This window comes from Cololabis saira, chromosome 5 (assembly GCF_033807715.1).
Source record: "Cololabis saira isolate AMF1-May2022 chromosome 5, fColSai1.1, whole genome shotgun sequence".
Lineage (NCBI taxonomy): Eukaryota > Metazoa > Chordata > Actinopteri > Beloniformes > Belonidae > Cololabis > Cololabis saira.
The window spans coordinates 44,209,393-44,222,912 of NC_084591.1; the positions used below are offsets into that span (position 1 = coordinate 44,209,393).

The window sequence follows — 13,520 nt, forward strand, 5'->3', positions numbered from 1 at the left end:
CATTGTACACATTTGAAATCAGTTTTATGAATTTTGGAGTAAGTAAGAGGGTGACACTGTCATTATGGATAGAATTTATTTAAAAATGGTTTTCAAAAAATGAAAGGAAAAATGTGTCTATCTTTCTTGGACAGTTAATTTAATTACTGATACTTATATTATTTAAATATAAATTTTGTTATGGAAATCTATTAATTTTGAGATAAATGGTCGCCCCAAATGACGGTTTAAAGGTTTAAAAACACTAAAATACCTTTGTTTGAAGTTTTCACATACATGTATGTGTACACTACATTTCAAATGTTTGGAAAATGGCCAAAAATATCTTTATTTTAAGTATTTTAAAAATGGGCTACTCAAAGGCCTTATACGTCTTTGACCCCTGTGGTACTTTTATGTACCGTAGTTTATTAATGTAGGCTGAAGGGTTTCTAGCAGGAGCAGAGGACAGCGTTTCTGGTGGCCCACATGCGGTGCTCACATCATTTGTATGAGAACACTTTCATACATTTTTAATGCTTACATTTCTTTTTTAACAGGCACGGTTTTCTCAGAGCTGGATGCTACACAGACCTCACTGAAGTCACTCTTCCTGCATGTGCCATTCCAGCTCCTGCTGCACCCACCTTCCTTAGATAATATCAAGACTAATTTTTACCTTATTTTGATATTCTTCAAACTTATATACTTTTACCATGTCTCAGTGTTTTGGGTGTGTTTTAATAATATGTGTAGTTTATTTATTTTTGTAGATAGACTCCAGCTGGTCCCCGTGAACCTGCCATGGAATAAGCAGATGGAGTTGATGGATGTTTAGTTTTTATCGTTAAGCCTCAGCATTTCTGCTTTTGCATTTGTCAGTTAACATCTTTTTTTCAAGTTTTGCTCTGAAATCTTTGTACACTTCCCTGAATGATATGCTGCCATGCCTCACGTGTAAAGGATTGCCACAAGAACGCAGACACATCCCCAGACCATCACAGGGCCTGCCGTCTGAACTTGTTCTAGTTCACAGACTTTACTGTCTTCAGTCTGGAGGACACAGTGTCACTTTCCCACAAAAAAAGATGTGGAACATTGATTAATCTCACAACACACCCGTTTCCTCCACTGCGTGTAGTGACAGGTTTGTACAGTGGATCCAGATGATATCAAGGGTGATATCTTGATGTTAGCTTTACACATTTCATTTTCATCAGAGACTCAACCTTTCATAGATGCTGCTTTTGTACCAAAATCATCTTTATAGTCATCCGGTTGAAATAATATCCTTGTTTTTTTGTTACCTCTTACCGCTGTTACCGATATTTTTGAAACGTGTTGCTGACCTGAAAGAAAATATTTGGATGTACATTGATAAATAAAGTGAAGATGATGAAAATAAATACATTCATTGTCTTGGCTTCATAGTTTCTGTAAAGAAAATAAATACTCAGCTCTGCGTACACACACAAGACAATAAGTGCAGTTCCAATAAATGTATTTTTCCACTATAGTTATTTATTCATTCAAGACCACTAAATCATAATCCTATAGAAACAATCCATGCATGATCGTGTTGGAAAAACAACACGATACAGAAAACTGAAGGAGATGAAGAAAGCATCTGCAGCATCTGCAGCATCTGTGCTGCGGTGGTTCGGTCTGCTCTTTTACTGTTTTATTCCTCCAGGAATACGAAGCAAAGAAGATGGATACACAGAAGGTTATAAAAGAGTGGTTTGAACAGTTTAAATAACAAAGTCACTCTTAGTGGAAAAGTGTGATACAAGCCGGTCAGTATCACACAGACATCAACGTGTCCTTTGAGAAGCTACATTTGGGTTGGTGTTAAAATCCCAGCTGTAGACCGAGGTTTTGCATCAAGGAAGGTTTTAAATTCATGCAAGACATGAAGAGAAAGGATGAAATATATTTAAAAACCATTACTATTTTGTGCATGAAGAAATTAAACTGGCCTACTTTAACCCTGGTACTGTCTTTGGGTCAAAATGACCTAATTCTCCTATCCTTCTTTCCTCCTGCTCTCTCCTTCCTTCTTCCTTCCTCTTTTCTCCCTTCCTTTCTTCTTTCCTCCTGCTCTCTCATTGCTTCTCTCTTCTTCTTTTCTCCCTTCCTTCTCCCTCCCTCCCTTCCTTCCTTCCTTCCTTCTTTACTCCCTTCTTTCCTTCCTCTTTTCTCCCTTCCTTCCTTCTTTCCTTGTTTTCTCCCTTCCTTCCTTCTTTTCTCCCTTCCTTCCTTCTTCCCTCCCTTCCTTTTCTCCCATCCTCCCTTCCTTCCTTCTATCCTTCTTTTTTCCCTTCCTTTCTTCCTTCTTTTTTCCCTTCCTTCCTTCTTTCCTCCTGCTCTCTCCTTGCTTCTCTCTTCCTCTTTTCTCCCTTCCTTCTCCCTTCCTTCCTTCCTTCCTTCTTTCCTTCCTCTTTTCTCCCTTCCTTCCTCCCTTCCTTCCTTCTTTTCTCCCTTCCTTCCTTCTTTCCTCCCTTCCTTTTCTCCCATCCTCCCTTCCTTCCTTCCATCCTTCTTTCCTCCCTTCTTCCCTTCCTGCTTCCTTGTCCTGAAGACAGCACAAGGGTTAAATCAGCGACAATTCTGTTTCACCTGTAATTATCGCAAAACTCAAAAGCTTGATGAAGTTGAGGTCTTGTGTAGATTTTCAGACTGATGTGCCCCAAAAAAACGTTTACATTTCACTATAAAGAGTTGGGTGTTTGATATGTTCGTGTCGTCGCCGATACGCTGATTTATTAACATCAGTGGCTGCATGTATTGTTTTGTAAAACAGAAAGGGGACATACAGTAGCTGGAGGCTTAAACAACAAATAATCACAAGAAGTGACTGATCAATATTTATTTAAATTTAAATTCCTTTTAACATACAAATTCTTTCTGAAACTCTGAAAGTTCAAGTTTGAAAAAGTGATTGAATACTTGCTGCTTTAACTATGAAACTAGAGACCATAAAAGAAGAAGAAGAATACCATCTTTTTAAACATTTTTTTAATTTGGGTTTGTAAAAGACATGAAGTTTGTTACAAGAACATGCAGATGTGCTCGTGGATGTTTGTAAAAAATTCTCTTGTTTCATTTACATCTTGTATTAGAACGACTTACTAATAAACAACAACATTTATTTATCTCTTACTTTGTAAAACAAAGGTTTTTAAAAGAAGGGTCCAAGTAGCTGTAAAGATCAATAATTCATGTGATGAAGCTGCAGGCTGAGAGCTGGCTGGACATTACCCATCATGCCTCTGGTCTCCTGGAGACGCTGGTGTTTTATGTGGCAGATCATTTATTTATGGAACAAAGAGAAAACCAAAGTGCTTCTCAAATAATTGCAGACAAAACACTCAAAATATATCAAATAGTAATAAAGTGACTAAGTTAATAAACCACATCTGAATATATATTTACCATGAAGACCTTTTTACACCATGTTTAAAATGTACAATTTTGTAAATAGTTTACTGTTCTAAAAATATCAACATTTTTACGATGTTTCTCACACACTATTTACTTCAGTTTCTCTGCCGTCTGTCTGGTGTGGCATCATTTATTATTTCCCTTTATTCACAGTTAATACGTTAATATGAGGCTTAATTACTTGCTTAAAAAGTAACATAATAATGCTTAATAAAACATTTAAAGACAGTCATCAATAACAAGAAACACCTGCTGCCTTTTTGTAGTTCTCTGATAAATTAGAGACAACGCTGAAACTGTACATTATATTTTACAAAACTTTCTAAATGCTTTGTTTCAAGAAGTAAGAATATAGTGAAGAAACGGATGAGGTTGTGACTACTGACAGAGATCCAGCAGGTAGTAATCCATGTCCTGAAGGTTTCATAACTGACAGTTTTTTTTTTAAATCCAGAGAAAATGATTGATATGAGTAACATGTGGTGAAGAGAAGACTCGTCCAGATAATAAACCTCAATTATTGTAGGATAACTGAGGGTTTCTTTCAGTGGACAGTTGGAGCTAACCGATAAAACAATAAAGTGCTCCACAATTAATGTATCAAACTGAGCTGTAATGTGTACACCGATGTTTAAAATTGATGATAACTAGACTGCTCTTTCCTGTCTCACATCTGCAGGAGCTTTTGTGCTTGTCCAACGTTGTCAGCACTTGCTTGGGTTATATTATGTACATAAACTTCCATCCTGTCTGTTCTACATCCCTGGAAATGATGATGCTGGGAGCAGAGCCGCCTGGGAGATTTGCGAGGCCCTGTGCGAAATGGCTGGGGGGGCCCTCGCGCGTGAGCGTAGCGAGTGCGCGCGAAATTTTTGGGGTTTTTCGGGTCGGATCGGGTGTCTTTATGCGCAATTTTAACTCTCCAATTAGCAAAATACTGGATACCTTCCCCTGCCTCATCATCATCTCTTGCCTCGACGCGGGCCCCGCGGCTGCTTGAGACCCGGTCGGATCGGTGATTTTTCTAACAAATTTATCAAACTCTTCCATTTTCTTTAGTTTTTTTTCTTTTTTCATCCCCTGATCGAAATTTCCTGATTCTGTCTCGTTCTCTCGACATTGTGTGACAGTTTGTTCCAACTCCACCGTCTGGATCAGAGCAGCTTGTGTCTGCGCTTGGTCTGATCAGTTGTATTGAACAACAGACACGCGCATCATTGCACATATATTTATTGATATGCACAGACTAGTACACATTTAGGTCTGTAATGGAACGTGACTGTTGATATTTATAAGGGAAAAAAAAAAAAAAAATTTGAAAGAAAAAAAAAAAAACGGCCCATAGCGCGAGGCCCCTTGGGGCGCGAGGCCCTGTGCGGTCGCACGGTTCGCACACCCCTTGCGGCGGCCCTGGCTGGGAGTTCAAATGACTAAATATAAATACACAATTAATACTGCCAGCTAAAAGAAAATACTGTTGCTCAGATTCTTTATGCAGTTTCCTCAACGAACGTATCCAGCTTCACAATCTTTATGTTTAGTCTGGAGAGGAATGAACCCAAAGTCTTCTCCAGCACATTTCAAATATTCTCAGTGGGGTTAGGCTCTGAACTGTGTGAAGGTGATGTTCCTTTGGAGCCTGAATTCAGCATCCAGAATAAACCCAGAGTAAATCTGGACACATCAGATCACATGACCTCAGGAACGACACACGTCTGTTTAGTCGCCTGTCCTTGAGCTACTTTTAAAGGCTGCATCTAAAAATACTCTCATTATTACTGTTTAAACCAAGTTTTTTTTTTTGTAGATACCTTCCAGATAAATTCAATTAGCCTCCTTGGTTGTTTTGTTTGCTTCACGCAGAATAATAATTAGAGTTTCAGAAAAAGAGAAAGCTCTTTTCCACAACAGCAGGATGTGTCCTCTGTTAGTGTTTGTTTAGCACGTTAACATTTATCAATTACCTTTAAGTTTGTGAAAGTAAATTGAAATGATTGGACAAGTTACATGAAATCTTACAAGAATATAAAATTAATAGGATTCATTGTGAAGTGGATGCGAATGTAAAAGATCTTGTCGTAGTCCAAAAGATCTCGTACCAAACTGCAGATTTCAACCCTGTGGTCATTTTATTGTGTAAATGCTGAGTGAAGTCACTGGATGAGCAGTCAATAGAACTGAACTAACCTGGCCAGATACACTGATTCACTTTGTGGAAAAATTACTTCTGGTGTTTCTCATCTCTCAACCTCCAACGGATCGTCCTTCCTGAGGTTTTTTTCTTCTTAAGGGAAGTTTTTCTTTCCACAGTCATTGCATGATTGCTCAGGACGGGGGACTGTATCCAAGAAAAGTGTCAAAGCGATCGGTAGGTTTCCCCACGCAAAGCACTAATAATTATTATATTATTGGCTTTGTATTAATTGGCCTAATTTGAAATGAATTAAATTGTGTTGTTGAAGCGCCTTGAGATGACATTTGTCCCTCACATTATAAATGAGGTTGAACTGAACCCCTCGCACTCACAGCCGTCTCCACCGGTACAGAATGTACCAAGCCAATCACAACAGGACGGGGGTGGACTTTATGTAATGATTCACACAAGAGTGACTCAAACAACCGAGACGGCTGCACAAGTGCTAATGTAGTGTGCATTAATATGCATTGTCCCGTCTAAATAAACTTTGAAACTGTTTGAAAGTGCTAATAACACCTGGGATCAACCAGTTAAAACCGTCAACAGTGCTCCTACTTCCCTGCAGCCATGTTGGATGTTGACACTAGTTTTTTCTGCATCTGCTGGTAACGCCCCTGGAAATCACAGTTACGTCCAGAAGAACTAGAATAGTTGTCTGAGAGGAAGAGAGGCCGTAGTTCTAACAGAGAAGCTTCAAGGCAAAAACAGTCCCATTTGTTTTAACAACTCCACTGATGGGGGAAAAAAAAGTTGTGAAACAACAGAGAAAAAGATTAACATAGCCATTCCTCCAGTCATGATGCCGGCACATCCTCAGATACCAGTTTAACAGCTGTTATTGCCTGGGAAGTTAATGGTTTACATTATTAACCGCCAACAGAGATCACAGTTTCAGCATATTGGGTGAACATTAGAAATATATCTCAAGATTTGTATCCAAAAGGTCTATCACATCAAACAGGGTCAAATGTAAAACACCAGAGATTAAAGGAGATTAAAGGAGTCTGGTACAAGAAAGAAAAACAAAAATCCATGAGGGCTGTGAAGTTTATGCCCAATACACCTGTTATTCAGGTTTCTGAAATAATTATCAACAGACATCATTTGTGTCATCTGGCAACTAATCTGAGTGAGAAATCACAAAGGCACAGTGATATACTAGCAACATTTAGAACGGCTGTCAATCAAGTTGGGTGATGCTACGGGAGGAAGGAACAAACGGGTCCACAACAGGAATAAAAGTAATAAAAGTCATGTTCACAGGGTGCATTGTGGGAACTAGGCGGTTGTTCTTGAAGACTTAACACACAAGAGATGTATATAAAAGGTTGATGCAGCCCACACGGAGCAGCAGGCATTTCCACTTGACTGTGAGAAAAAAAAACTGTCTTTTTACGGATCAAAGATCAGAGCACGGGCTCCCATGGCAGCAGTGAATGCCGGGCCAGGTAGCATGTGGAGAAAACACTAAGATCTTCACATATTCAAAAGTTTTTAAGAATTGGCAGAGAAACTACTCCTGGCTGACGGGTGGTCGGTCCATTCTGAGGCACTAACTATTTCAGTTGGATCAACTTGAGGAAAGACCACATAACACAGCCGCTGGCCCACGCATGTCGCAGTCTCTGCAGGAAGACAAGTCAGCCGTTACATGTACGCAGTACTCCAATTGTAAAAAAAAAACCAGGGGGGATGGTGGATTTAATCATATGGTTACAGATAATTTGTGCTGATTACAAATAATATAATATATTACAAATAATTGCACTGACCAAAACACCTGCAGAAATACTGCAGGAATGACATAGCAGCAGTTAAATGCAGCCTTCTGTAAGCTTTAAATATCCACTGGGCTTACATCAAATACATCAAAACACAACAATAAAAAACACTTTTCTGAACTTATCAATATGACTCTGTCCTTCACAGGATAAGTAAAATGGATCACTGCAAAAACTCAAAATTTTAACAAGAATATTTGTCTTTTTCTAGTTAAAATGTCTAATTTTTGTAAAAAAAAATCTCATTACACTTAAAACAAGACACATCACTGGAAAAAACAACAATTTTCACCTGTTTCAAGTAGATTTTCACTTAAAATAAGTAGAAAAATCTGCCAGTGGAACAAGATTTTTTTGCTTGTAATAAGAAGATAAATCTTGTGCCACTGGCAGATTTTCCTACTTATTTCAAGTGGAAATTTACTTGAAACAGGTGAAAATTGTCAAATAAGTTATTTTTCTGGTGATGACTCTAAATGTTGAAATAGCAGTAAAACCACATTCATTGATGAAATGACATAAGGGATGGAAAGGAGGGATGGCAGTTTTACAGGGGGGGTGATTTTTACTGTTTTTATTTCAGGGGGGGATGCCATCCCCCCTCATCCCCCCCTCATCCCCCCTCATCCCCCCTCAACTCCAGTACTGGTTATGGGTCAACGCAGTTTATTCCACCTGAACACTGTTCACAAACTCACCGATGAAGGTGTAGATGCACTTTGGTTTGTCTTTCCAATGGACCCCGAGGAAGTACACAGGTACGCCGGTGAGCATGATGACGAGCCCGACGCCACAAACCACGGGCTCTGAGTACAGACTGAACCCCAGCAGCACGGCCCAGAACATCAGGTAGCACACCGGTACCAGCAGGTTCACCTGGCGGAGAAGAAGACACAAGTGTCTGCAGATACAACCAGATCACAACGAGGGGTTTAGTGCCCTGCTGGTACCTTGATAGGGCGGTACAGGTTGGGTTTCTTCCAGCGGTAGAACAGCAGACCCGCGATGGTAACGCCGTACGACAGGTAGTTGATGAAGGACACGTAGTTGATGAGGTTGTGCGTTTCTCCGATGCACAGGATAACGATAGTGGCAGTGCACTGCAAGACACAACAAGCCATGACAATGTTGTAAATATTAGCCATGCACAACGTTGAATTCTGTGGATTTTTAGACAGTTCTTAAGACTGAAAAAAATGAACCAATAATGTCCTTGTGATGCCACCTGAGTTTAATGGATTCAGTTTATTATACAGGACTGTCTCAGAAAATTTGAATATTGTGATAAAGTTCTTTATTTTCTGTAATGCAATTAAAAAAACAAAAATGTCATACATTCTGGATTCATTACAAATCAACTGAAATATTGCAAGCCTTTTATTATTTTAATATTGCTGATTATGGTTTACAGTTTAAGATTAAGATTCCCAGAATATTCTAATTTTTTGAGATAGGATATTTGAGTTTTCTTGTAATTGCATTACAGAAAATCACAATATTCTAATTTTCTGAGACGGTCCTGTATACGTCAGGGAAATCTGTTTCTCATCAAAATGATGAACTATGTTTACAAAATACTGATTACATTTACTGCCACCTAGTAAAGTGCTGTTGCATGGATTGAGGCTTTATCGTTCTTCTGGTTTTGTTAGGATTTCATGTATTGTTCTTTCTTTGATCTGTTTCAGAACCTAATGGAAAAAGGAAACAGGAAAAAAATGACTTCAGCTTGCTTGTTTAGCTGTTTTAGGCACAAAATATAAAAAATTGTAAAACAAACAAACAAAAAAGAACAACCCTTATTTGGGATGGGAATGGAGAACCGGTTCTTGTTCAGAACTCGTTACCAGTGTTTCCCAGTGTTTCAATTCCTTGGAATCGTTTGCACCAATTGCGTGCGTAAGCCAGCAGTCAATAGTAAACACGGTGCCCAAGCGACACAAACGCTCGAAGGTCTGGTTACATTTCAGTAAAAAAGACGACAACAGCTAAACTTGCTATACTTGCCAAGTGGATATCTCCTCAAAGACAGGAAATACTACCAACATACAAAAGCATTTGCACACACCGCATGCTATAACGATCAATGAATGTCGCGTTTTCGATCCGGACCAACGCCAGTAATTCTCAACCCAGCAGCAGAAACGTTAGCATGTCCATGTCCTAATAATTCTGTAGGTAACTAATTAACTAACAAACACTGTCTATCATTTAGTTAGTTAATATTTATTTCAGTCAATCACAAGCATAAAAATCAACAAACAAGATAACACAGGTTTTCCCCTGGTCAAACATTGTGATTATTTTGACCTAAAAGGTCTGGGCTTGAAGCAAAAAGCTGATCTTGCCCACCTTTTAACAGAATAGAATATACAAAAGGAACAAATGAAGTATCATGAGACTACACAAAATAATAATAATAGTAATAATAATAATAGTAATAATAATAATAGTAATAATAATAATAATAATAATAACAAAGATGCTAAAGAAACCGACAAAACCAATTTAGGTTGTCATTTCATCTCATGCATGTGTACATTCTTCTTTGTTTGCTTATTGTGCTTCTATATAGTATGCTTCTATCATATTAGTGCCATTTGCCTCATTGTTGTCCTTTTTTTCCCCAAATGAGAATTGATAAGGGCATTCATTAAGAATCGAAGCATTAAACAGAATTGAAAATATCTTTACAGACATTTTCAACCTTCCCCTGCTCCAGTCTGTGCAAAACCAAGGAAATGATTGTGGACTGCAGGAGGCTTCAAGGAAGAGGACGTGTCCCCATCTACATCGAGGGAGCACCAGTGGACAGTCAGCTGCTTTAGGTTTCTGGTGGATCACCATCAACTCCCACCTCAGCTGGACACGCCACACAGACTTCCTGCGTGTGAGGAGATTTGGCGTGAACTCCAGGATACTGTCAAACTATAAGATGCACCACCGAGTATCCTGGCTGGAAGCATCAATGCCGGGTATGGCAGCTGCACTGCCCTGGAGAGGCGAGTAAAATCAGCCCAGCGCATCAGCGAGTCAGAGCTGCCAGCCCTGCAGGACATCTCCAGCCAACGCTGCAGCAGGAAGAGGATCGTCTCTGACCCCGGCCGGCCCGGCCACACACTGCTGCTGCTCCTGCTGTCTGGCAGGCGGCTCGGGAGCATCCACACTAAAACAAGCAGCTTCAAGGACAGTTTCTACCAACAAGCCATCAGACTGCTAAATGTCTGAACTGCCATTTATCCCAGTGTGTCCAGAGCCAGAGGCAGAACCAGGACACACTGGGAGATTACATGTCCTGGTTGGCCTGGGAACACCTCGGTAACCTCCAGGAAGAGCTGGACGTGGAGGCCAGGAAGACAAAGGTCTGGGTGTCTAGGTTAGGCTTCCCCCAACGACACAAACCCAGAACAGCAAAATGTAATGAAAACATAAACATGAAATCTATAATGTAACATAATATCTTTGTACCTTGATATACAATCCAGTGACAGTGATATTAGTATGATATTGTACATACACAAGCCAGCAAGGCCGGGATGGGTGTACAGTTCTTATAGTGGATCATGGCCAGCAGGCTGGGGAGATGGCCTTCTCTGGCTCCTGAGAAACACAGCCTGCAGAGACACCAACACACCATCAGTGGCTCGCATTCTGGTGCAGAAACTGCTAGATTATAGAAAGAAGAGGTGTGTTTCCATTAGCGGGGGTTCCGGGTAGTTTTTCAAGGCCCATATTGTTGACATGTGTCTGCATCACCAGGAACGGTAGAGGTCTCCAGGAACTTATGCAGCTTTAAAATGTTGCTACGGTAGCAGAGGTACATAGATTGGCCTAGAGTAACTACTTGGGGCGGGGTCTCTGCTGCATGGGCATTATACTATCAGGAAATTACATTCAGCCCTCTACAGTAAACATAAATCATGTGCTCAGGCCCATAGATATATATAAAGGCTAGATGACTCAAGGCGGAGTCTCCAGCGTCGTTCACCGGCGGCCATCTTACCACAGGACACTCTTTGGTGCGCTATCGTTGTTGTTGTTGGAGGGTGAGTGGTCTGTACAGACAAAAATACTCATAACTTGCTGAAATCTTGACGGATTTACAAACGGTTTGGTTTATTATAAACATCATTAACGTGGGTATGATTCGAGATGCTTGGACATGTTGAAATTGTATCTTTTCTATTTGAAAAACGACTTAATATATATAAACATGTAATAATATGTTGTAATATATGTATATATATATATGCGTTATAATGTAATATATATATACATACATGTAATAATGTAATAATATAAATACATGTTATAATGTCATAATATAAATACATCATAATGTAATATATAAACATGTTATCTCATAATATAAATACATTTTATAATGTAATAATATATATATACATGTTATAAGGTAATAATATATATATGTATATATGTTATAATGTAAATATAAATATGACTAAGAATACTATAGAAATATTGATTTAATATAAATACCATGTCATAGCTATCTGTTTCTTGTTATTTTCATACAAAAGTACGTTTTTCAATGTTTATAATTATTCACAAGTATGCAGTGTCATAACTACATCTCTGACGTTCATGACAAACCAAACTGTTTGAAAATCTGTTGAGAATTGAGCAAGTTAAGGTTGTTTTGCAGTACATGCACCATTAAACACAATGTTATGAGTGAGCGAGTCTCCTGTGGCAAGATGGCCGCCGTGTGAGACGTCGCTCTGCATTGGCAGCAGCGCGGACGAGTCATCTAACCTTTATATATGTCTATGCTCTTCGAGTTTCTTTTGCTGCATTCTTCTTTTTTGTCTGCTTTTCATGCTGATGGCCGTTTACAAACAGCAGGAAAGGCACATTACTGCCATCACATGGTCCGCAGCATTTATTTTTCCAGTCAATGGTTCTTGTGTAACACAGTCTACAGTGTAATGGAGAACCGCTGGCGGTTGGCCCTGTTAGAGGTTCCTGTCTGGCGGGTTCACCCTGAATCCCCACTAATGGAAACTCTTGAGGCTGGTCAGGCTCACCTGGAAGAGGTGAACAGGTATCCGTTGATTCCTCCAAAGGTGGACAGAGCCACTGAGATTGGCATGATGACAGAAAAGACTCCAAGTAGCTTTTCACCAAACGTCTGAAACACAGAGCAAGAAGGAAAATGGTTAAACTGCAGACCTGAGGTAACTGTTCAATGTGGATAAAGAGGGATGATGTGTGTTTTAAGGGACTATTTGAATATTCCTAATGAAAATTGCCCAGCCTGACAAGCAATCCAAACCACTCTGAACCCCTGAATCTGAATCTGAAGTTGTAGTGAATGACTTCATGCAGCTCCATCAAATTAAATTAAATTTAACATTACTATAATAAAGACATTCTTCTTCAGCCTTATTACTCTACGGAAACATAAGCTGCACTAAACTGTCTCTTGATGACACGAGGATTCACAAGTACGTAGACAAATGTGCATTTGATGATTTTTAATTATTATTATTATTATTATTATTATTATTATTATTATTATTATTATTATTATTATTATTATTATTATTATTATTATTATTATTATTATTATTATTATTATTATTATCATCATCTTATTTCTTATTTCTCCGATAGGTCTGATTCACTGAAAATTAAATTCTGAATGTCGTCTTCATAGAAATGATGTCAAGGACAAGTAAAACCTCCACATGAAACATGGATATGGATCAATCTGAAATTTAGTTCCAATTTATCACATAAAGAAGACCAACTTAACTAAATGCATCACCGAGGACACTGGGTGGATATAAGAGACTTTATAAAAAGACTGAAACACTCAGTTTCTGTAGGTGACATGGCCACACTCACTGAACTTTTGGACTTCTTTCTACATAAGTGGCCGAAGCAAGTGAGGCTCAAATGTTGGGAAATATTTTCTGCCCCTTGGGAACACCATTGCTGTGCAAGCTTGAAAAGGACTTGAGTTAACCCAGCAAGGTTAATATAAGCAAATCTGTTGAGTACCTTAAAGATAGTTGTGAGTCACTATCATGTTCCTGATCTTTACTGATGTTTTGTTTCTCGTTGGCAGAAGGTAAGTCAGACTGCTGCATTAA

The 13,520-nt window shown here is 39.0% G+C and overlaps 1 protein-coding gene across 2 annotated transcripts in view; it reads right to left on the reverse strand.

Annotated features, from left to right (window-relative positions):
* Nucleotides 1-4,705: 4,705 nt before the first annotated feature.
* Nucleotides 4,706-13,520, reverse strand: part of slc7a10b (solute carrier family 7 member 10b) — a 49,792-nt gene continuing 40,977 nt past the window's right edge. The window contains exons 7-11 of one of the 2 annotated variants that reach the window (XM_061722231.1): nt 12,450-12,553; nt 10,919-11,015; nt 8,352-8,501; nt 8,100-8,277; nt 4,706-7,245 (exon numbers count right to left, since the gene is read on the reverse strand). In XM_061722231.1, the coding sequence (XP_061578215.1) occupies nt 7,115-7,245; nt 8,100-8,277; nt 8,352-8,501; nt 10,919-11,015; nt 12,450-12,553 (660 nt within the window). In that variant the 3' untranslated portion in view covers nt 4,706-7,114. The remainder of the gene's footprint in view (nt 7,246-8,099; nt 8,278-8,351; nt 8,502-10,918; nt 11,016-12,449; nt 12,554-13,520) is intronic. The other variant, XM_061722232.1, reaches the window with a different exon arrangement.